The following is a 25,407-nucleotide window of genomic DNA, read 5'->3' as shown; positions in this document are numbered from 1 at the left end:
CCCAATAGTTCATTTTTGCCCTTGGGAAGACAGTATTTTTAAACTCTCAGTTGTCCCCAGTTTGAGGTAAAGACTCATTAGAAGTCCAATCAAAAGCCCAAGAGGGTTTTTCATAGAAACTGAATCGGGGAACCATGACTCAGCAGTTCATAACATGGGGTACAGATATGATTTAAGGGGCCTGCGAAGATAGGGAAAAGCTACATCTTTATTTTCATTAAACCTCCAGCTAAAATTCAGCATTTTCTTTAATCATGAGCATAGACAAACCACATCATCTTCAGTAGTGCCCATGCTTTTTTGTTTGTTACCATCATAAGTTACAGACAGTCTTACAGCAATCTTCACGGATATCTGGAAGTATCATTTATGTTCCTCCTTACTTCCAAATAATCGTATTCAACTCAGCACTAGATTTTGTTATTTAATGAGCTAATAACAAAGGAGACATTATATTACAATTTCTGATTGATGGATATCAGCCCTTCACTGTAACTGGCATATATATATAAATGTAATGCATTTATAACCATTGCTATGAGAAGGGGACACAGACTTCAGTGAAGTTCCAAAGGGGTCTGTGGCACAGGAAGGCCCAGGAAGCCCCTGTGATGGGTGTGTGCACAGGAACCACAAAGAGTTGGCCTATTACTGGGGTATGATTAGTACTTCAGAAAATTCCAGAAAAGGGGTGTTATCTACATGTCATGGTCAACAGAGCTAACTCGAGTGTTAGCCTAGAAGTTTCTCAGGGTCTAGAACATTGAGCAGAACAGGACTGTATTAGTCTCCCTATACACAGGGGGTCCTGGGGACCTCACCACCACCTTGAAATCACACAGCAGATTGACAGAAAGAGAGGGCTATTCCCATTAATTGTGTGTCTAGTGAAGCCTGCTCTCTTCCCAGCCCTGGCCCCACACAATCTCCTTTAGGGGTCTGTCCTGATGCTAGTCCCCTCTGCTCACACTGTTGTCATCTCACCACTGAAGCTAGCATAGATTTTGCAACTGGGCTTGGGTGGGACTGGCATTCACCAGCCTTGCCGACTCTTGGGTATCACTCACCCTTCACTAAGCCTCGGTTCTCTCCTCAGTTCAATGGGGAATCACATGACTAGCCAGTGATGATATCACATGATTATGCAGTACAGTGAGCCGTTACACAACAATACAAGGGAACGCACACAGCAACATGGCAGGGAGTACAACAGGGACTCACTCACTGAGAGGACTGCTGAGGGTTGAAAGTATTTGCTTTTATTCTTCTCACTCTGCTAAGACAAGTCAACACTTATTAAGTTCCTTCAAAAGATGCTATAAACACATGTTCCCCATATAGAGATGTGAAAGGCAGTGTTCAACGTTCCAAACCATATTGTCATTTTTTATTCTTACTTCAGAGAAGGCATATGAAGCTTAGTCTTTAAAAAGAAAAAGAAAAAAAAGAATAGCTTTTGTGCTGTAATCTTTTTTTGGAAGAACAATTTATAAAATTTATTTTTAAATGACAATGTTTTTTATAACCCTAACTTAAAGGCTTCAAAACCAGTGTTTCATTTTACGCCAAGGTAGTAGAAGCCGAGGACTTGTATGCCTAAAAACAAGGCAGTCACATCCTTATAAGGTACCTGGAGAAGAGAGGTTCAGAATTTGGACAGTGTTTTCCAGGCATTCAGTGTGTTTCTAACTGAATTTAATCCATGTAAGGTGAAGCCTCCAGAACCATCCCAAACCTCCATTAACTACTGTTTTCAACCTGAAATATTTATGTTTTCTACTACGATTCCTGAAGCAAAAATTGTCAAGACCCAATTTAATTTTCTTTTTTCTTTGCATCATTATGAAATATGTGAATCCTACTAAATGAGTATCATTCTCATGAATAATCTGATAAACATTATTTGTACCCCAAAATAAAAATGATGATTCCTGAAATGTTTCAAAGGTACAAGAATTATTCACAAAGTATGGATTTTGACAAGTTAAATGGCAAAACAATTTTAAACAACTACTATTTATCACTAGAGGGAAAAGCAAGTTGAGTACAAATAATAAGCTTATGAGAATTAACATATGAAAATAGACAGAGAATATTGCAGTTAAGTAAGCTAATGCAATTTTATTTCCCTTCATAATAACCACCTGTATTAATGAGAGTGAGTCCATGGAATAATCTTAATTTTGAGATGCACTCATCCTTCAGTGGTTCAAATGTACTCCAAGTGAGGTTCTCAGAGGGGCCTAAGAATGCTAAAGGAAAAGTAATGGTCCATTGTCACGGGTTTTAGAGAAAAAACAAAGACACCACAATTGTTCATGATTTTTGTATGACTCAGATCAGAGTGCTAGAGACATCCTTATGTGCATTCTGATATAATAAATCCATATTTATGAAATACTCAAAGCTTGTCTCACTAGGTGCACTTAATACAATACCATTTTAATCAAAAGCCTATTGTACGTCTTACCAGCAGAACAGCCTTAGACTGAGATTATAAAACAATATTCCAGCTTCTAATTTTTAAAATTATATATATTTTTTCCAGGTGAAATCTTAGAAATTTGGAACTTCTCACACCTGGAGAAAATAGAGCTGGCTTAGCCTTCCCACTCTAGGTGAGCTGATCTGGGGGTTTTCTAGGCTCTTGATCTCCTTCTAAAATGACTTAAATCTATCCTTCCCCACAGACAGAAAACAAGCCCAGACAGACTCCATCAGTTAGCCACAGCCTGTCCTTAATACATTTGCTCTGATTTCTTCGACACTTCAAATTCAGTTTGTACTCAATTATGTGTAAGTGGTATCTTTTCAGGATGCCTTATCTTCTGGATAAGATTAAAAATTCCTCAGCCATCAACAGATAAATGGATCAAGAAGATGTGGTATATATACACAATGGAATACTATGCAGCCATCAAAAGAAATGAAATCTTGCCATTTGCGACAACATGGATGGAACTAGAGCGTATCATGCTTAGCGAAATAAGTCAAGCAGAGAAAGACAACTATCATATGATCTCCCTGATATGAGGAAGTGGTGTTGCAACATGGGGGCTTAAGTGGGTACGTGAAGAATAAATGAAAGAAGATGGGATTGGGAGGGAGACAAACCATAAGTGACTCTTAATCTCACAAAACAAACTGAGGGTTGCTGGGGGGAGGGGGTTTGGGAGAAGGGGATGGTATTATGGACATTGGGGAGGGTATGTGCTTTGGTGAGTGCTGTGAAGTGTGTAAACCTGGTGATTCACAGACCTGTACTCCTGGGGATAAAAATATATGTTTATAAAAAATAAAAAATTAAAAAAAAAATTCCTCAGCACAGAAAATTCATGTTTGTTTGTTGCTTGTTTTTTTTTTTTTTGTTTGCTGCTTGTTTTTCATCCTTCAGCATATCACAATGGACTCCAGTCCCTGGAATGGAACAGAGAGTATGATCTAAACTCCCCTCGACTTCTGGCCCTACTTGCTCCTCCCACTTGGGCAGCAGGAATCAAGGCCCAGAGGCACACAGGGGTGCCCAGTTGCCACTGGACTGGCAAGAACATCTGAACTCAGAAGAGCCTGAAGATACCTGGGAATCTCTCTCCATCAGGAGGAATGAGGCCTGGAGCTAGGCTGCTGCTCTAATATTCCCCGATCGCTGGTGGCCCATCAAGGCCACTGAGAACTTTGTGAATATCTGGGGCCCCCACACCTCCCTTCCCGAGGTGGGGGCTTAAAGAGTCCCAATCCGTACAGGCTCCAAACCATGCTGTCAACACTCTGGACAGTGGTACTGACCTTGGCCAGAGTTCAAAGGCACTGGCCAGTCTCCAACCCTCAGGTGTACACACCTGTGCACGTGTGTGTGATGGTAATGCCCCCCTAGAAGTGACGGGACATTCTGTAAGCATGGCATACAGGGTGCTCTAGGGACCCGTGCCTAATTCTCCAAGCCCATCTCAGCCACCCCGACCCTCACTTGCCCCTGAAAATGTGTGCTGCTGTGTACTCAGGCTGGCCATTACCCCTTGTGGGACTATACTTGGCCACCAACTGGGCATCCCATGAATTTGAACCACTGTGAGTCTGAGTTGCTTAGTTTCATGATCGTCAAAGCCCAGCCTGTTAGGAGCCCAGCTGAAGGAAAGCAGGGGTGATTTCAGATCTCTTGTCTGTTCCAATAAATTGTGCATGCTAATTATAGAATACAGTCATATCTCTGTGAGAACCAAGTCAGAAAGGGCAAATTACACCAAGTTACTGGCTAATTTATTTATCTCACCCATGCAGAGAGTGCTAATCTTCCCATTAGCACAGTCCAAAGTTAAGCACTCTTGTTTTTACTTCTAGGCTTGCTTTCCTATCATAACCTATGTTGTGAATTATTTCAAAGGTTTGGTTTATGTTCACTGCATTAAATGAGAGCTATTTAGTGATTAGCTCTAGATCCAGATGTTGCCTGTAAAATTATTCCTCAGCATTGAAGGATTCACTTTTTTTTTTGTAAGTCAAATGGTAACACTACAAAAACAATTTACCATTAATTTTAATGGAATGATATAGCAAATTAATACCCATTAATTGCAACTATGATTAAGTATGAATTTAAAATAATTATTGTTCTTATAATTAAATAATACCTCATGTTCCCTCCAGCTGAGTGAACTCATACTGATAGTGTTTCCTTTTTTAGATCAAAGCATTTGTAAAATGTCTTACATATTTTTGATAAAATTCTAAATTACAAAATAATATATTCCAAATGCTGAATCCAAATGGTAGAGAAGATGTAACTGGGCAAATATTTGTTAATAAAAAGTGCTTCCTGACTAATGATCTGGCTTTGATCTTCCAGAAAATCTGCAACTCAAAAGCACAAAATCACTTTTGAAAGTCTTCTTGTTAGAGTACCAATCAATAAAGTTGAAAACAGGAAATCAATCAAATTGAAATCATTTACCAACCTTTGAAAAGGTCAGAAAAGATTCTTGCCAGGCTAGCTTAAAGAGAGAGAGAGAGAGAGAGTGTGTGTGTGTGTTCACAAATTCCTAATAACAGAAATCAAGGAAAGAACATCACTACAGATCCCGCAGACATTAAATGGGTAATAAATAAATAATATGAACAGCTCTACACCTAAAAATTTAATAATCTAATTATCAAATATGGACTAATCCCTAAAAGAAACAATCTGCCAAATCCACACAAGAAGGAAGACAATCTGTATAGGCCTATATCTATTAAAGAATCTGAATCTATAATTAATAACTTTCCAAAACAGAAAGCACCATGTCCAGATGGCTTCAGTGATAAATTCTACCAAATATTTAAGGAACAAATGTTACCAATTATCTACAAATACTTTCAGAAGCTAGAAGCAGAGGGAATACTTTCTAATTTGTTTTATGACAACTGAATTACCCTAATACTAAAAGCAGTCATAGATATTAAAAGAAACCCATAAATGAATATCTCTCATACACATAGAAGCAAAGTCCTCAACAAAGTATTAGCAAATTGAATCCAACAATGTACAAAGAGAGAAGGTGTAATTCATCCCAGGTATGCAAGGCCAATTCAACATTGAATAAGCAATTAATGTAATCGCCCACATCAACAAGCTAAAGAAGAAAACCACACAATCGTATAGAGATGCAGAAGAAAGTATTTGACAAAATGCAACACTGTTTGTTGCAAACACTCTTAAACAATGAACAGAGGGGAACTTTCTCATCTTGAAAAAAAATATCTACCAAAAACCTAAAGTTAAATCATACTTAAAGGTAAGAAACTTGACACTTTCCCACTGATATTGGGAGCAAGACAAGGTTGTTCCCTCTCCCCCTTCCTTTTCAATATCCGACTAGATGTCTTAATTAATGCAATTAGACAGGAAGAGGAAATAAAAGGGATACAGAATGGGAAGGAAGAAATCTTTGTTCACAAATGACATGATCATCCATGTAGAAAATCCAAAAGAACTGACCAAAAACCTGGAACTAACGTGATTATAGCAGTAGAGAGGATATAAGGTTAATATACAAAAGTCGACCCCTTCTTATATACCAGCAATGAACAGGTAGAATTTGAAATTAAAACACAACACCATGGGGCGCCTGGGTAGCTCAGTGGGTTAAAGCCCCTGCCTTCAGCTCAGGTCATGATCTCAGGGTCCTGGGATCGAGGCCCACGTCAGGCTCTCTGCTCAGCAGGGAGCCTGCTTCCCCCTCTCTCTGCCTGCTTCTCAGCCTATTTGTGATCTCTGTCTGTCAAATAAATAAAATCTTTAAAACACACACACACACAACACCATTTACATGAGCATCCAAAAGTATAAAATAATTGGGCATACATCTAACAAAACGTGGACACAATCTGTATGAGGAGAGCTACAAAACACTGATGCATAAAATCAAAGTACTGCATAAATGGAGAGATAGTCCATGTTCAAGGACAGGAACATTCAATACTGTCAAGAGATCAGTTCTTCCAATTTCATCTATAATTCAAGGCAAATCCATAAAAATCCCAGCAAGTTATTTTGTAGATATCAACAAACCAATTCTAAAGTTTACATAGAGAGAAAAACTACCCAGAACAGCCAATAGAATATTTAATTTGGAGGACTGACACCAGCTAGCTCAAGACCTATTACAGAGCTGTGGGAGTGAAGACAACGTGGTATTGGCAAAAGAATGGACAAATGGGTCAATGGAACAGAATAAAGCCCAGAAGCAGGCCCACACAGTAGAGCCGACTGATCTTTGACAAAGGAGCGAAGGCATACAATGAAGCAAAGACAGGCTGTTCGACAAATGGCGTGGGGACAACTGGGCATCCACGTGCGACATTAAGGGTCTAGACACAGACTCTCACCTTTCAGAAAAATTGACTCAGACAGATCACAGATCTAACTGTAAAGTACAAAACAATAAAATTCCCAAAAGATGCAGGAGAAAATCCAGATGCAAATGACTTTCTAGACGCAACACCAAAGGCATGATCTATGAAAGAAAGGATTGACCTGCTGGTGTTGATGAAAGAATTTTCTGCTCTGAGAAAAACACTGTCAAGAAAATGAAAAGATAAGTCACAGACTGGGAGAAAATATTTGCAAAACATACATCTGCAAAGAACTGCTCTCCAGAATATAAAAAGAACTCTTAAACTCAATAATTAAAAAGAAAACAGGAACTCCATATAAACATCGGTCCAAAGACTTCCTGGCACCTCAACAGAGAAGATGTGCAGATGTCAAATGAGTAGAAGACAAGAGACCCAACATCACCTGTCATCAGGGAAGTGGAAATAAAAACAATGGGTTATCACCACACACCCATCAGCATGACCCACACCTGGAACTGGGCCGACATAAAATGCCAGCATGGACGAAGGGCAGCAGGAACCCTCACCCATTGCTGGTGGGAGTGCAAAATGGTATGGTCTTTCTGGAAGACAATTTGGCAGGCTCTTAGAAAACTAAGTATACTCCCTCCGTGCATTCCAACCACTGCACTCCTTGGTATTTACCCAAAGGAGCTGAAAACTTACGTCCACACAGTAACACACGCTGTTTCTAGCAGCTTTACTCATGGATGGCCAAAGCCTGAAGTCAAACAAAGTGTCCTTTAGTCAGTGAATGGCTAAAGAAACAGTGGCACAACCAGACAAGGGGATCTTTTCAGCACTAAATAGAAGTGAGCTATCAGGCCATGAAAAGACATGAAAGAACCTTAAGTGCATATTAATAAGTGAAAGAAGCCAATTTGAAGAGGCTACACACTTGGAAAAAGTGAAATTACAGAGACAGTAAAAAGATCAGTAGCTGTCAAGAGTTTTAAGAGGTAGACAGGAATGAAGGGGGGGGGTAGCACCGGGACTCTTAGGGCAGCAAAGCTACTCTGTAGGGCACTGTCGTGGTGGATATAGGTCTTTATACATTTGGCAAGTCCCATAGAGTGTACAACACCCAGAGTGACCCCTCACATGAATCATGAGCTCTGAGTGATAAGAGTTCATCAGTTTGAAAGAAGGAAGCCTCTGCAGTGACTGCTGGCAATAGGGGAGGCCATGCATGTGTGGGGAGAGGAGGAATATGGGAAATCCCTATACGTTGCATAATTTCACTGAGAACTTAAAATTGCTCTAAAAATAATGCCTCCTAAAAAGCAAAGGCTTTCTTTTTATCAACAACTGAGAATTTACTTAAGAATAAAGTCTGTGATCCAAATAACTTCCCTGTGACAAGACACGTACAGTTCATCTTTACACTGATTTTATTCCAGCTCTATGTCAGGAAGACTGAAATTTTGCTCTAGCGCTTGGCCAAAAAATTCAAATCTATTCTTTCCTGGTTTTAAAATCATGCAAAACTGTGTGACTTCCCAACCTCAGAGGAACCGCAGCCCTGGGGGAGAACTGTCCCAGGTTTCCCATGAGTTGTCCTCCTTCTGCACACTAAAGAGCCAAGAATTTGCACCTGTTTGAAAGGCAGAATTTTAATGATCCCAATTATTATCCACTAAGTTCCCCCAAAAAACTTATATTCAGCAAAAGGCATGGACAATCAATGGTGACTGTGGCTTCAGCATTACAATGACACCGCTTTTAATGACTCATCCTGCTTCTCATGGAGGATCTGCAAGTTTTGTAAAGAACCAATATTTATCTTTATTTCCTCATCTTCTAGCCCACTGCCTGGCAAGGGGCAGGCATCTGATAAACGTGCTGAATTCAACTGGGCCACGAGGTGGAGAGCGACTTTCTGAAATCTCCATATCTAAGTTCTATTTCATCTCAACACATGTTGAGCTCACGCTGCCCAAACAGCCAAGTTCGTCCTGATAGGAAAAGCCTGCAGGCTTCATTTCCAGGCACAGCAGCTCCACGGGCCACCTGCTGTCACGGGAGCAGCCAGGTACCCGTGCTGTGCTCTGTGGGTGGCATTTAAACCAGGGCTGGGGAGTTAGCAAGTAAGAAACACGACTGCAAGAATCCGGAACCCTCTCCTGCTCCTACTCAGAGGGCCGCACTTGAGAAAGTCAGCTGTCGACTCATGTGGACATTGATGTGGCCCTAAACCTTGAGTTTAAAAAGAATTTAACTAGTCGTAGCTCACTAACTGGAGACCTGCCTTGCTGACCCGTAAATCTGAACTATCCATTTCGAGGAGCAGAGTCTAATATCCCACAGACTCTACTCACATTGTTAAAATGGCCACAGAACAATGGAGTGCGCCTGTTTTTAATTTTTGTTCAGATACTTTTCCCACACCTTACCAAAATACTGTGATTATCATAAAATCATGTAGCTCCATTCCATAGATGGTGCTCCTCCATAAGCTGATTCACAGAGCAACAGCTAATAAATATTTCTTGGGGGAATACATAATTTATTTTGAAACTTTTAGGCAATTTTTTTAAGTTTCTCAATTTGCACCACCAGAAATTTGGAAACAACATTATTTCATTCCCTCTCTACTTTCTGACAGTAAAACAATCAAAAACGACAGGACAGGGCACCTGGGTAGCTCAGTGGATTAAGCCTCTGCCTTTGGCTCAGGTCATGATCTCAGGATCCTGGGATCGATTCCCACATCGGGCTCTCTGCTCAGCGGGGAGCCTGCTTCCCTCTCTCTCTCTCTCTCTATGCCTGCTTCTCTACCTACTTGTGATCTCTCTTTCTCACTGTCAAATAAATAAGTAAATCTTTAAAAAAAAAAGGGGGGGGGCACCTGGGTGGCTCAGTGGGTTAAAGCCTCTGCCTTCGGCTCAGGTCATGATCCCAGGGTCCTGGGATCGAGCCCCACGTCGGGCTCTCTGCTCCAAAGGGAGACTGCTTCATCCCCTCTCTCTCTCTTTGCCTGCCTCTCTGCCTACTTGTGATCTCTCTCTCTGTGTCAAATAAATAAAATCTTAAAAAAAAAAAAAAGCGACAGGACAAAGTTTTAAAAATTTAAGAGGACACACGAAAGGATTTAGATGTTCATTTATATTTTAAGGAATGTTTCTCCTGCAAGTCCACGTGACTAATCTTAACCAGAAAAAAACAACAACACTCTATCTTATTTGACTCATAAATATTATCACTAATAGGTGAATTTTTAGGACAAGGCTTAGGTGACTCGAGAACTTACTATCTTGGAAAGAATATTTAGTATTCAGGCATTTTCACTGGAAAGAATTTAAAACAACAAATACAAAATAACTTAACATATTCCCAAGCTAAAAACTCACTGCTTCATGAGAATGAGAAACAGAATACATGCCATTGCAGAGAAATATGCATTTTGTGCTTTAAATAATCAACTGGGAGGCTCAAAATCTGGTGTGACCACCAATGAAAGTCTGGTCACAAGCTCTGCTTTGCAATTTGGATCCACCTGCATTTTGCTCTCTCTCCTGCCTCCCTCCATCCTCCTCTTCTTCCTTGTCTCCCTCCCTCCCTCCTTCGTTCCTCTGACAGTCAACAAGGACAGTTGTTCAAAAGAGTCTGCAGTTGGTGGCAGCAGGTACAATCAATGCAGCCCAAGCACGAATATTTGTACATGACCCTTCCACAAAATACCATTTTCCCCCATTTTGTGGAGGGAGGAAAACACAAGGCAGTAATTTCTTTGTAGAGCTCCAAGAATGTATACGAGACACATGGGGGGGAGGAAAGTTTTTATATTATGGGATTTGATATATTATGGGATTTAGATGATTCTGAAAGTTTCAGTACAATCCCCTCACAGTTAAGTATTTTCTGGAACAGCCCACTGAGGTCCTGGTATACAACAGCGTTGCTGTTTAATGGAACATTTACCTAAAAATTATTTGAATTTAAATAGTAACAGTTCACTGAAAACTTGGGTCTCTGTCCAAAAAATTTCCATAAAACAATCATTTTGTTTAATGGTTCATGTTTATTCAAAACTAGAGGCCACTGCTGTTACACAAGTGGAAAATCCAATCATTTTTAGGAAGCGTGTGTGTGTGTGTGTGTGTGCGCGCGCGCATCAAGCAAATACAAACTTAGATCACCATTGAATAAAACAATACATTTTCCAGTATCTCATTAGACACACTTACAAAGGTAATGTATCTATTTGGTGTTATTTCCAAGGGTGCAACTAAACACTTCTTTTCAAAATTCACCCAAAGAGCATGGGGTTTTTTCACTCTTCTACTAACCTTTTGAGCCATGCTGAGATACAGCGCTCATTTCAAAGACATGGGAAAATGCTGAAATGTTCAGCAACCAGTAGAGATTTAAAATTCACAGCATGTGTCGAAACACACCGTGTATATATACTGCCTTTTCTTTTATAAATCTCTCAATCTTCATCATCTAGGCATTATATAAGACCACAGAACTTAAAATTAGTTTATAAAAGATACAAATCTGCTAACCTCGGGGAACTCCAGATTCTAACAGAAAAATACATGATAAAATCCAGTGTTTTGTTCTGTTTTAAAATATGAGAAATAAAAAAAAAAATATGAGAAATAGCTCGAGATTTCGGACACCCGTAGAAAAATGCCTCTGTAATTTATCAGCAGTAATTGTTGAAACTTAATAACGTCGCAAGTATACGAGTAAAGTGCTACGAGCATGAATTAAATTGTGCCACCTGCATCCACCCACGGTGCCAACAGCCACACTTAGGATTATCACTGTAACCCTAACAACAGTCCATAAGCAAAGGAGATCAGATGAAAACCCACACATTTTAAATGATCCCATTCACCTGCTTTCGAGCATAAACACATTTTCTTTGTTTAATCAAGAATATTCTCGGGGCCCCTGGGTGGCTCAGTGAGTTAAGACTCTGCCTACAGCTCAGGTCATGATCCCAGGGTCCTGGGATCAAGCCCCACATCGGGCTCTCTGCTCAGCAGGGAGCCTGCTTCCTCCCCCTCTCTCTGCCTGCCTCTCTGCCTACTTGTGATCTCTGTCAAATAAATAAATAAAAATTTTAAAAAAAGAATATTCTCAATATCAGATAAGAGACAAATGAATGAATAAACATACAATCATATTAAAATATGAAACAGGCAACATTTTTTCCAAAAGAGGAAAAATTTCACAATGTTGCACAGCATGCAAAATATCCCATTTAATTCATTTTTCACTGATTATCCTCCTATTTTTAACACAATGCTTACTCTCAATTTTTGAACAATGCCTTGAGTGAAATTTTACTTATTTCCCAAAGATCATTAGCAAAAGTTTACTCTCCCTTGTCATTCTCCCCACTCATGACTGTAAATTTCCAATGAAAGTTATTTTCTCTCATAACTTATATCTATTTCCGCTTTTCCTTTTGCTTCTGATCTTACTATTCCAATGAAGTCAACCAGCTCTCGTTTCATTATAGCAAATCAGCTTATGCTATTATCTTGGGTGACCAAAACTGGGACCATATTTCCCTGTTTTTTCCACTTCCACAATCTTCAGTCAACAATTCCCATTATTGTGTTCCATTTATTTAACTCGGCACAAGAGCTTCTGTAATCGGAACATATTATTCCTCTTCAGTTTTAGGAAATTTTCTTCTACTTTTAAGTTGCTAATTATTTCAAATTTATTGAAACTAGGTTTGATTTTGGGTTTGGGTTTTTTTTTTTTTTTTGGTCAAGTAAAAATGTAAAATTATTTACTTTTTAAATATTTTATTTATTTGTTTGACAGAAAGAGAGATCACAAGTAGGCAGAGAGGCAGGCATAGAGAGAGAGGAGGAAGCAGGCTTCCCGCTGAGCAGAGAGCCCGATGTGGGGCTAGATCCCAGGACCCTGGGATCATGACCTGAGCCGAAGGCAGAGGCTTTAACCCACTGAGCCACCCAGGGGTCCCAAAATGTAAATATTCTATATATAGTTGAAAGCCTGAATAATATTATCCAATATATTCTATACTCAAAATACAAAAGCTGGAAATAATTTCTTCAAATCTCTATATCGTTATCACTTCATTACCATTTATTTTATGTACTTGTTGGCCTATTTTATCCAAAGCTTTCTTTTCTTTCTTTCCCTCTCTTCTTGCTTTCTTTTGAATAGTCTGAAATCTGTCCCCCACCTAGTCCTTTTTTTTTATTATTCTATTGGTTTGGAAGGTATACTTCCTTTTACAATTCTTCTTGTGGGCCTCCTTAAAATCTTATACTACACTCTGGTTTACAATTTAACAAAGCCTACAATCAAACAGATTTTAATTCTCTCCACAAAATAATGCAAGGATCATAAAAACACCTTATTCTGATCACTCCTTTCCATGTTGACCTTCCACTGCTGATGTAGACTTGTCTTCTTTCTTTTCATCGCACCAACTGTACCCTGACGTTGTACATTCAGCTTTATTGTTGCTCAAATGTGTGATCGGATTTGCACACTAGCTACTAGATTTTTACATCTCATACTGCCCTCTGTAATCATTTCCTTTCTTGCTAAACTTACCCCTCAACATTACTTTAGTGAAGCTTTGTTGCTCTTTCATACTTTTTTGGATTTTATTTTTTCTATGCATGACTTTATCTCACCTTCATTCTTGAACCATAAAGCAACAAGTCTACACTTCCTGGTTGGTAATTATTCCCTCTCACAAACTTAAGAGTTCAAGTCCCTGCTTTTATTGTTTGTCATTTGTCTCTCAGACCACTCTTACCAGCTTCTCTCTATTCTGGTGTTCAACAGTTCCAACATAAAGTGTTGCGGTGCATGGTAATTTCTTTGTTCTTGTAATACTAGGGATTTGAAGGTCTTCCTGAATCGAAAGATTGGTGACTTTTCAATTCTGGGCAATTTCTATAGATGGTCTCTATGGATTGCCTTTCTATAGAAACACTTCTTAAGTGCTTCTTCTTTCCACATCTCCTCCGAGAACTCCTATCTGACACAGAGATCTTGTTGTGTTCTTCTCCATGCCCCCTGGCCTGGTTTTCATATTTCCTGCTTCTCTGTCTCCCTATGGAACATGCTGGTTTTTTATTCCATGACTGTCTTCTAATTTGCTAAGTCTCTCTCCACCTGTGTCTAATCTGCCATGTCAGCAGCCACTGAATTCTTTACACCAATGATAAAGAATTTCATTTCAACACTGTTCTTTCTCAATTCTGCTCAATCATTTTGATCATCCTTATTCTCTCCATTCTCCCCATCTTTTATTTCCTTACACCTATACAACAAATTGTATATTATAAATTGATTTCAATATCTACATTTATTTTTATCTGCACAATTTCTCATTTCTTCTGATTCTCCCTCATGGTGCTTTGTTTCTTCTATGTGTTTTGTTCTTATTTTTATTGTAGGTATGTGTTTCCTGGACATGGATCCATGAGCCGAGATGATCGCAGAAGCAAAACACATTCAACAGGAAGATAAGACATGAGGAGACAGAAATGGAAACAGGTGTGTGTGTGTGTGTGTGAGAGAGAGAGAGAGAGAGAGAGAGAAAACCCTGGTGAGAATGCAGTGAGGTGTCTGTAGTTCATGGTCAGTTAAAGGAGGAGATGAAAGCAGTGAGTGAAGAGAAGGGACCTTTCAAGGAGTGTGTGTGTGATACGAGAAAATACATGAAAGTTTTACCAGGGAAAGTAAGATAGTCTTTAGAAAGATTACTCTGGCAGTAGAATAAACTGAATTAGGAGGAGGTAAGCTGGCGACAGAGAAACCATGGAGACAACTATCGCACACCAGTTCGAGAGACATGGAGGGCTTGAACAAGTGGTGGAATAATTAATGTGGTGGAACAAATTGAAGAGAGAGTGTTAACCCTAATCTTTCAGAATCAAGCCAGAATGCTCCCTCTCTAGAGGCCCACACCAGTGTCTTCATACCCATTTTAACTGAGACTGCATCCCAAAGTGCATACAGATACGTCTGGCTTGGAGACTAACACTCATTTAACAATCACAAAGGTCGAACCCTCTGTATTGATGGCCAGATACTATGTATCCTAGAAGACTTGTGAAAAAAATAGCCAGATAAAAAGTAAGGTCAGTTGGATTATACAATCCAATACCAAATAAATAGATAAATAATGTGATTAAAAATGGGCAGAAGACTTGAATAGACATTTTTCCAAAGAAGACATCCAGATGGCCAACAGGCACATGAAGAGATGCTCAAGGTCACTCAGCATCAGGGAAACACAAATCAAAACCACAGTGAAATCACCTCACACCTGTCAGAATGGTTAAACTCAAAAAGACAAGAAACAGCAAGTGTTCATGAGGATGTAGAGAAAAAGGAACCCTCATGCATTATTGGTGGGAATATAAATTGATGCATCCACTATGCAAATAGTACAAAGTTCTTCCACAAAAATAACAAAAATAGAGGTGTCCAGGTGGCTCAGTTGGTTAAACATCTGACTTGTGGTTTCAGCTCAGGTTTTGATCTCCTGGGTTCTGAGATGGAGCCCCACGTCAGGCTCCATGCTCACCAGGGAATTTGCTTGCAGATACTCTCCCTCTGACTTTCCCCCTATTTGGTTTCTCTTTCTTTCTTTCTCTAAAATAAATAAATAAATCTTTTTTAAAAATTAAAATTAGAAATACCATATGATCCAGTAATCCTATTACTAGATATTTAAAGAAAATCAAAACATTAAAAAGATCTATGTACCCCCCAAGTTTATTCCAGCATTATTTACAAAAGCCAAAATATGGAAGCAACCTTCCTGTCCATCAATAGATGAATGGATAAAGAAGAGGTGATACATTGGGGTGCCTGGGTGGCTCTGTGGGTTAAGCCTCTGCCTTCAGCTCATGTCATGATCCCAGGATCCTGGGATCGAGCCCCACATCAGGCTCTCTGCTCATCAGGGAGCCTACTTCCTCCTCTCTCTCTCTCTCTGCCTGCCTCTCTGCCTACTTGTGATCTTTCTCTGTCAAATAAACAAATAAACTCTTAAAAAAAAAAAAGGTGATAGGCATGTGTAATGTATATATATATAATGGAATATCACTTAACCATAAAAAAGAATGAGATTGTGCCATTTGCAACAGCACGGATGAACCTAGAAGATATCATGCTAAATGAAATAAGCCAGACAGAAAAGACAAATGCCATATTATTTCATTTTCTAGGTGGATTCTAAAAAACAAAATGAACAAAGGCAGAAAGAGACCCATGAATACAAAGAACAAACTGGTGGTGGCCAGAGGGGATGGACAAAAACGGGAGCAGGGCAGGGCGGGTCTTTTCCCGTTCCAGAATGAGTAAGTCATGGGATGAAGGGTACAGCCTGTGAGTAGTCAGTGACATTGAAGTTGGGTTGTCTGGTGACAGATGGCCACCCCCCTCCCTATAAGCACAGCATGAAGGAGAGAGCTAGCCAGTCACTATCTAGTCACTATGGTATACATGGGTACTGACCACACTTCAATTAACCTCCCGCACCTCTCTGAAAGTATGGTCAGTGTCTTGAGGACTCTTGTTGAGTTTTAATTCTGTGCTTCTTAAAAGGACGCTGCCGGAGTCAGCACCGTGGAAATGGTGCCCCCACTATGTCATTCTGAAAACAGGGTCAGAAGCAATCTTCATTTGAAAGTAGAGATATTCTCTAGGCACCATCAAGCCCTCAAGTCCGTGAGTCATAAACATTTTCAATAATAGTAACAGGTTTTGTTGACTGGGAAGATCCCCCAGGCCAGACCAGGGGAGTCAAGCTTGAGACCCCACAGGAACTTGCTCTGGGTGTGCTGGGTTCCTAGCCACAAGTCCACAGCTGCCATGCCAGAGACAGCTGTGGCTCAAATGAACACAGCCTCCTGGCTGCCCAGACGGCAATAGACAGCCACACTGAGGTGAAGGGGCCATCTATTGGCCTCCCTATCCTCTGCCGTGTTGTACAGTCAGCCTTTCCCACTGGTCTGACATACAACTTCAAGCATCTAGTGGGTGGACCAGGCTTCTGGGGACCTCCAGTGACACACTGCTCCCAAGCATCTCTATTTCACACCCCAAATATGGAGCCCAGCTCGGGCTTGATGTAGGATCTCCCTAGAAAAAGACATCTCATCCAAAGGCCCTGCCCAGAGGCCTCCTTGTTCCCACACATTGGTCTTGGGTAGTGTCCCTGACACCTGGCCTTTTCAGTGCCCACTTAGGGTCCCAGCAGCTTTTAGAACATGCACCATGCATGTTCTAAATTTCTGGCCTCAGGCCAGAAATTTTGTCACGCATTTTTTAACTGAAAGAAAATGAAACATTCGAAATCAGCTAGTGGGGTCTTTCCATGGGCAAATGATGAGCTCAGGGATGCTCGTGTAAAAATTAACTTTTTACTGGGCTACCTGCAGAATGATTATAGAATCCCCATGAGGATGCTGCATAGCTTCTGTATACTTTCAAAATAGCGTATTTTCAATATATTAATTTCTTCTTTTCTTGGTAAATACTTAGTGAGCACCATCAGCCAGGCTGTAGGGACAAATAAATGATTCTGTTTTCAGGAACTTTAAAATCTAATGAAGGAGGCATACACGTAAGCGACCATCTGCTATATGAAGCAGATAAGAGCCTGAAAGCCAATGCTTTCATAATAGATGTTAAGCTAATTACCTAAATGGATGGTGCATTTCGCTTCCTTGTCAGGATGATGCAGGCAAAGCACCTGGTCAGGGACCGAATCCCAATCCCTCGCTGGCTCCACCCCAGGTGGGTCAGAAGACCACCCCTTCCCTATTATAGTCCCCTGGTAAGATCGGCCGCACAGCCCAGCAGAGACAACATAGACAGCACAGATCTGGGGATTTGGCTGGAAGTTTCGGGAAAGTGAATCATTGGCCTGTTTATATGCTCAACAGCCCACTGTCTCTCAGAACTACCCTATCCCCTCAAGAGGTCCCTGCTTTCCCGGAGCTTGGAACAAGGGACAAATAAGTAAGCACGCACCGCTCTGAAGTGATGAGGGCTGGAGTCCAGCCAGGGGGGAGCATTATCCCCAGCGGTGTGGCTGGGCAGCCCAACCTTGGCCATGGTTCTGCCCAAGCACCAGGCCGGCCCGGGATGAGGAGGAGAGACCAAGTCTTCGGGCACGGCCTCACCTGCTGGCCCTAGCCCTGCACTAAATGAAGCAATGGGAGCCCACAGTTCCCCTCCTGGGGTAAGTCCATGTGATGGGGTTTTCTGCCACTTGGAACTGAAAGATGCTTGCCAGGGCCCTGGTCCGGACAGCTGCGTTTCTCACCGGTCTACACATAAAGTCCAGCAAACACCGAGTCCCAACAAGTGTCCCAGGTACTGCCCCCTTGCACTCAGTTCTGACCCCAGCAGCAGGAAGGAGGGACACCTCTGGGCCAGCCCAAGCCCGCATGTCAACCCAGGTGGTCACTCGGCCTCACTGTCGGCGCAGACAAAGGGAGAGGAGGAGGCTTGTGGAGGCTCTGCAGATGACAGCTGCGAAGCGCTCCTTGCCCACCCATACACGCACATGCGCGGACAAGGACAGGCACAGACACGCACACATGCAAACATGCACACCTGTGGACACACACACCCGTGGATAGGCACACGCGCCGACATGCACACGCCAGACACGCTGCTCCCCCGCCACCCTGGCCAGGCAGGACTCCCACGCTGAGAGCTTAGCTTGAGCTCTCCTGGTTGCCCGGGATTCACAGACGTTAAAATAAGAAATAACTGGAGCCATGAGTCCTGCAGGCAGGGTCTAATTTAATGTCCCCAGGGAGCAGGTCACGCCCACGGTCATCTGAGCTGGCAACTTCCCTGCAGGCTCACAAGCCCCAGAGAAAGTGCCCGCGGCGTCTGAGCAGCCCAAGCCAGGGGACAAGGGGATGGCAGTCCGAGCATGGGGGGCATTGGGTCTCAGGCCCTCGGGAGGTCACCGAGCCCCAGCCCCCACACGAGGGCCGCCAGCACTGGCCCCCGATGGCCCGGTGAATGCATGGCCTGGAACTTCCTTCTCCCTGGCAACAACCACTAAATCGGGGATGGAACCCTAAACCATAGATTCTGCGAAAGCCACATCTCAACCATACTCGGGAAGCCAAAAACTTACAGCTTGTCATAGTCCCTGAAAATAACACGTGCCAAAATAATTTATTCTCCAGTTCAGGAAGCAGGCTTCTCCACATTTCTCTGCAGGAGTAACCCAACACCTATACCTAACATCCCCCATGACTGTGTAACTCACGGTACTCAACAGTAGTAAAATACCTCACCCAGATGAGATACATGACACCATTTCTTGTCCTACAGCAGTGCAACAGTGCAATAAACCTTCATAGTTACCACCTGTACCTGAAAATAAATCAGTGTAACATGTACCGTCTTAGTGTCTAAGCTCTGATCAAATGGGAAATGACCAAGTCAGCCATGCTGCCTTATTTGGAAGAATTAGACAATCGTGTGGGCCTATTGAGCAATGCTCAAAGGGATGGTACGAAGGTCATGCTGTCTTACTCTCTTTCCACAGTATTTACAAGTTGTGTATAATTCTTCTCAACACATGATAAAAAACATCTTTAAAGCATGTCATCCTACACCAAAGAATTCAAACGAGGAATAACAAGTATGTCTGTTTGGATGGTCTAATGCATCTCAGAAATAGGCTGACATAAATAATTCAGTCTTTAAAAGTTACTCAACACAAACCAGCCGTGCCGAAAGCAGCAGCATGGCAGTAGCCACGGGTGGCCAGGGGAGTGGGATCCTGCAGAAGTCACTCTGAAGCATTTTGTATGTTGAAGCCAAGACTTTCAAGGCTCTAAAAAGTTAGTGGGGAGAGGCCTTTGGCTCTGCTACTTCCAAATTGTTGGAACTATTTTATACTTTTATAGTCAAAGAGTAATTTTGATTTAATGGGGAAAATTCAACTTGAAATTTGCTCGGTTCATTGAGAGGTTTATGTTAGTGAATAGGTCCTTTATGAAGTACTTTTGAATGATTTGGGGTTTTTTTTCCCCCAAAATCAACTCAAAAAAGCAGATTTTCATGACCGCCAGTCCTCTCCCCAAAACCTCCTTCCAGGCGTGGGAGGGTGCCTGATGACGAATCTTCAGGTCATTCTTTCTATTCTGCATAGGGGGTCTCCCAGGATTGGAAGAGCTGGCTCTGCTCTTGCCCACCACTCTGTGTTGATGATTGCCACGGACTGTGTGAGTTTTCAGTTTGTTTTCTCCGTGTTCCCAAAAGCATCCTCACCACCTTGGTATTTCTGGGAAGTGCATTCAAATGCTATAAATACGGGTCTGTTTACTGGTTTGTCACAGGCTCTTTCCAGACTGTCTGAACTCCGCTGCGCTGCAGCATGCACCCATCTATTCCCTGCTCATTTTGCCCAACACGCTTCACTGCTGCAGGAGCGGACCCCCCTTTCCCTGCGCCAGGGGCACCCCCTCTGACAGGCTCCCTTCCTGCCCCAGCTGATGAACACGGAAGACTGGGCTCCCTCCAGACAAACACAGAGCAGGCTACTGAGGCAGAGAGAGGCCAGAACCAGTGAAAACCCTGGAAGGAGTTTAGCCCACACTGGTCAAGACGAAATGCCTTGACAGACCATATGGAGCCTCTTACCCTCACGGCCTGCCAGAGATCGCGTACGCTCAGACAGTAACAAAGAATGTCTACGACACTTAGCAAATAATTACAAGAATCCATGTCGGCTGAAAGAACAAGGCTCCTGAAAAACAAAACCCTCGAGAAGAGACACATGACAAATATGTTTACTTAAATGAACGCTCATGGGGCACCCAGGTGGCACAGCCAGTCCAGCGACCAACTCTTGATTTTGGCTCAGGTCGTGATCTCTGGGCCGTGGGATCAAGCCCCACATGGGGCTCTGTGTGGAGTGAGGGGTCTGCATGGGATTCTTTGCTTCTCTCTCTGCCCCTCCTACATGTGTACCTGCTCACTCTCTCTAAAATATAAATACATACTTGTCATTTTATGCCTCTTAGTAATTACAGAATTATGTCCAGTTACCAGGTTCCGCAGGCATATTTTTTATTCCAGATTACTAAGGCTCATTGTGTCACCAGGTTAGGGTGATTCAAAGACTACAAGGGCCTCGCTATTATACCAAACTGGGCATGTTATTTATATTTGAAAGGGATAATGCTGTGTGATCATTTCTGTTACAGGATTATATTCCTGCACCTGCGTCAGAGAAGACACAGTATGGCTTTCGCGCATAAAGAAGCTGAGGCTCGATGAAGGAAGGGTTTGACTCTGGTACAAATCTTCCAGCTGAGATGGCAACACTACGAGGCCCATGGAGACCGTGATTTGGTTTCCTGTGGCTGCCGTTAAAATGGGCTTGGTCCACACTCCCAGACATGGTCAGATATCTCTCCTGTGTATGTAGGGATTTACTGCGGAAGAGGACAGGTGTCAGTATATGAAAACAAATTTAGATGATCACTCCTAGAACGGAAGTGTGGACCCCACCTGTAGTGGGCCAGAAATAGATCTTTCTTTCTTGCAATAAGAAGGGCACTTTGGAAAGGAAGGATTCAGAGGAAGCTTCTAGAGAAAATTACAAGCACTGAGCTTTAACAAAGTGAAAACAAGTCAGTCATACTCACTAAACGGAATCTTGGATCTGTAAAAATGTCATCACTTGTGTCAAATCATCACCATCAATGACTGAAATTTCTCACATACGCTTGGGTCCTTTTCTGGTGGAGATGGAAAGGGGGCAGTAGCTGTCAGCTCTAGCTTATACTTATATATGGGGAAAATAATTCAGCTGTGAATTGCCTTCTAATTGTGTTGTTCCCAGGTGGGGAGGGGGTACACATGACCCTTTAGAGCAATGCACAATCTGGGAAACTGGTTGACAACAACCAAAATGTTGACCGTCTTCATACTCAGATTATATCTCTTCTCCCTCCCAAAGGGTCTTGGAATTCATAAAGGAATTGTGGGCTCACCAGCATAGTTCTAAAGCAAAAAGCTATCACCTTCTTCCATTTGTAGCTCTGGGTAGGAAGTAAAGGAGCCAACAACAGCCTACATAGCAACTTCGAGAAAGCAGGGCTCTAACTTGGAATCTATATCCTAACTTCCCTCATGAGTTATTTAAGAGGACAGATCTGCCTTAGAACACTCTCATCTTGACTTAGGACAGAGAGTTCTAGAAGGCAGGCCAGGGAGATGTTCACATTTTTAAAAAACCAGGTCCTAAACCCTGTTTTGAGGAATGCAGCTTGTTTTATCTTCAAAAAGATAGAGAATACAGAGCAACAAAACAAGCCCATGGTTATGGCTATTTAGAAATATTTTTTCGGGGTGCCTGGGTGGCTCTGTGGGTTAAGCTGCTGCCTTTGGCTCGGGGCATGATCTCAGGGTCTTGGGATCGAGTCCTGCATTGGGCTCTCTGCTCAACAGGGAGCCTACTTCCTCCTCTCTCTCTCTGCCTGCCTCTCTGCCTGCTTGTAATCTCTCTCTGTCAAATAAATAAATAAAATCTTTAAAAAAAAAAAAAAGAAAAATATTTTTTCTCCCGTGTATCATCTTCCTGATATAAAATTTCCCACTGATTAGAAATGTTCATACTGCACATGTGTAATCTCTGAGATGTCAATTCTTTCAAACAAGTCCTGTTCATTGAAAGGATCTGTTGGGCTGACCCCTGGCTGGGCTGCTTTACTACTGACAACTTGCTCTAAAGAGAGTAACTCTGTCTTTGGTCCATGTGGGCGAAGACCTTTGTCTTTTTTTACTCATATACAACTCTCATTAATTTCTAGTTAGTGCTCAAGAATATTTCATGTTTGTTCATTTTAAAGTTCTATCTGAAAGGATTATTTGAGTTTTGAAAACACTAAAACGGGGCAGGGGGGGGCAAGGAGGAGAGCCAACAAAAGATTTCAGCAATATTCATGTTCATGATTTCTTGTTGGTGCCTTAAATCCCACGCTGCCAGCAAACTCCTCGAGAATTTCTCAAATGTTGGGGCAGAACAAAAAAGACTACCTTGACTTAGTAATAATGGATTGCAAATACGTGCTGACATATTTTGCTTGTACACACATTACAACACACACGCCCCAAATAGCAGGAGTTAAAGAAACACCGATTTGGTCAAACTAGCAAATCTAGACATGAGAGAGATTGACCATTTACATCTACTGCTACAGATTTTGTGGCCAGAGGAGATTACTGAGAAATTATCAAAGGCCATCTGCGTGGTCTCTATGAATCTTTAAATCTGCAAAGTCATTTAGACATATACTCGATGCTTGAAGGGGTCATCTCTGTGGTGATCTGATCATGGACTTTAGTGTCTAAGACATCCTTCCACTGCAAATGTACATGCACTCTTGAGTTTACTGATCTCTTCTTAACAGTACTAAACATAGCTAAACATGCAGGCTGAAAAGCACAGACTAGTATCAGGACCTGGAGAGTCAGCCTGAGACCCAGAGGGGCTGAGCCCGGTCACCCAGCCTGTCTCTGACCCGAGTGTCTGCACGGATATTCAGACACAGAACATCCCAAAGCACAGGATTCCGAAGAAGGATGTTCAGTGTGAAAGAGCCTGATAACCTCCCGTGGGTTTCAGGGAGTAAAACACTAAGTGAAAGTAAATACCACAACAACCGATCTTGTCAATACGCTGTAATGAGCACGACGGAGACGAGAATGACAACTGGGCACTCTGCTCTCCCTCAGGAAGGATATTTGAAGCCCCTTTTCCTTTAAGTAGGAGTGACCTCCAGTGACTTTTTAATGGGACCTCAGAGCAGGATGTGAATCATCCTACAATTTACTAATATCAACGGATTGTTAGCAGTGGTCGTTTTTAATTTCTTAGCAAAATGACAAGAGCTCTATTGCAGGATGAGGATCTGATTTTACCTAAATGCCCCCATCTTAATTAAATCAGAGCAGTTGTCCTACCAAGCTAAATTAAAATTGTGTCTGAAACACGGGGCAGTATTTGCTAAAAGGAGATTAAGGCTCATTTTGAGGAGTGACTCATACCTGATATGGCATTAAATGAGCCAATACTAGATGATGATACCAGAAAATCATCATGCCCTCCGGAATCCACGGGTGAAGGAGTGGGACAGTGACTTCAGGTGGAAAGCTTTTTCACTTTAGCCAACTTCCCGGTGAGGGCAGAGTCGGGCCGCCCTGCAAGGGCTGAATCCGGACACCCCCAGCAAGGTCAGTTTCTGAAGGAGCCTGCTAGCCCTTTCTGGAAACGCACCCCAGCCTGACCTGAGCCCTACACCTGATTTGTTTTTATTTTATTTTTCTTGAAGGGAATAGGGGCCAGGAGAGAAGACAAGAGGGGCTTTCTTAAAACCCCTTAAGGGAAGAAAAGCCTCGGATGGCGATTTCAGTCTGAGCAACAGTCTTCCAACTTTTTCTGATTGTTCAGAGTGAAATCCCCAGAGGGCAGAGCCTCTGGATGTGCAGCGGAGTCTTTGGACCGGGTCGGCCCGAGCTCGCCCGGCGCCCGCAGGCTCTGGCCTCGACGAGCCCTGCACCCACCGCAGCGCGGAGCCGGACCTGACGAGAGTGCGGAGGGCAGGCTGCTCTCCGGGGGGCACGAGGGGTCCGGCCTCCCGGAGCTGCGGGGCTGGTCCCGGGCGGGCTGCGGGCTCCCGGGCGCGGACTCCGCAGGGCGCGCCCTGCAGACGCGCTAATGCAGGACTCGCCGCAGGTACCCGGCTCCCGCAGCCCGCACCTCCGGCGCCGGAGGGAAACGGCCCCGCCGGCCTGGCCCCCCTTGGGCGCCAGCCCCCGCCTGTTCTCGAACGGACCCTGGGCTCCACCAGAACTTGGGCTGTCCCCGAAAGACTCCGCTCCCGGCAGGGACACCGCAAACACCCGGTTAGCTGCGCTTGTGACTTGGGGGACGCGGCGCGCTGCCTCGGGACGCCCCTTCCCCGCACCCCGCAGGGGCGCCTCTGCAAACCCGCGCGCGCAGGAGAGCACGAACCCCAAGCCGGGCAAGTTCCTGGAGGACGGGCGTACTCACGAGCTTCCCCCGCCGCCGCCTGGCTCCCGGGCCGCACCGCCCAGACCACGAGCATCCCGAGGAAGGCCGCCGCGCCCGGCTCCATGGCCCCGCGCCCCTGTGCCCGCGGCGTCCGGCGGCTCCGGTGGGCCCGCCCGCAAGCTCCCGGCCGGGGTGGCGCCGTCCGCTCAGCGCTCTGCTGGCCCGCGCGCCCCGCGCCCCGCAGCCCCACCTGCGGCCACACCCACCGCCGCCCGCCCCGCGCTCGCGCTGCGGCCCGCACGGCCGCGAGCGCCCCTGGCGGCGGCGGGCGGAAGTGAGCGCGGACCCTGGCCCGCCAGCCGCCGGCGCGGCGCTGCTGACCCCCCGGCCGCCGCTGCCCACCCGGCTCGCTTGTGCGCGGTGCTCCCCCCGACCACTTGGCCCGGCCCGCCACAGTCCGAGGAGCGTCCGCCCCGGCGCCAGGGAAGGGTTCCCTGCAGCTTGGGGGT

The 25,407-nt window shown here is 43.5% G+C and overlaps 1 protein-coding gene across 4 annotated transcripts in view; it reads right to left on the bottom strand.

The window, feature by feature from the left end:
* LOC101689647 (contactin-associated protein-like 3) overlaps positions 1-25,162 on the bottom strand; it is a 172,783-nt gene extending 147,621 nt beyond the window's left edge. For all 4 annotated transcript variants that reach the window (XM_004739491.3, XM_004739486.3, XM_004739487.3 and 1 more), the window contains exon 1: positions 24,938-25,162. In XM_004739491.3, the coding sequence (XP_004739548.1) occupies positions 24,938-25,022 (85 nt within the window). In that variant the 5' untranslated portion in view covers positions 25,023-25,162. The remainder of the gene's footprint in view (positions 1-24,937) is intronic.
* Positions 25,163-25,407: the final 245 nt, after the last annotated feature.

This window comes from Mustela putorius, unplaced genomic scaffold (genome assembly GCF_011764305.1).
Source record: "Mustela putorius furo isolate JIRA1106 unplaced genomic scaffold, ASM1176430v1.1 tig00003845_pilon_pilon_pilon, whole genome shotgun sequence".
In the NCBI taxonomy this organism is placed as follows: domain Eukaryota; kingdom Metazoa; phylum Chordata; class Mammalia; order Carnivora; family Mustelidae; genus Mustela; species Mustela putorius.
Note: the sequence above shows the minus strand (reverse complement) of the source record. Positions and strands in the feature narration are given on the sequence as shown.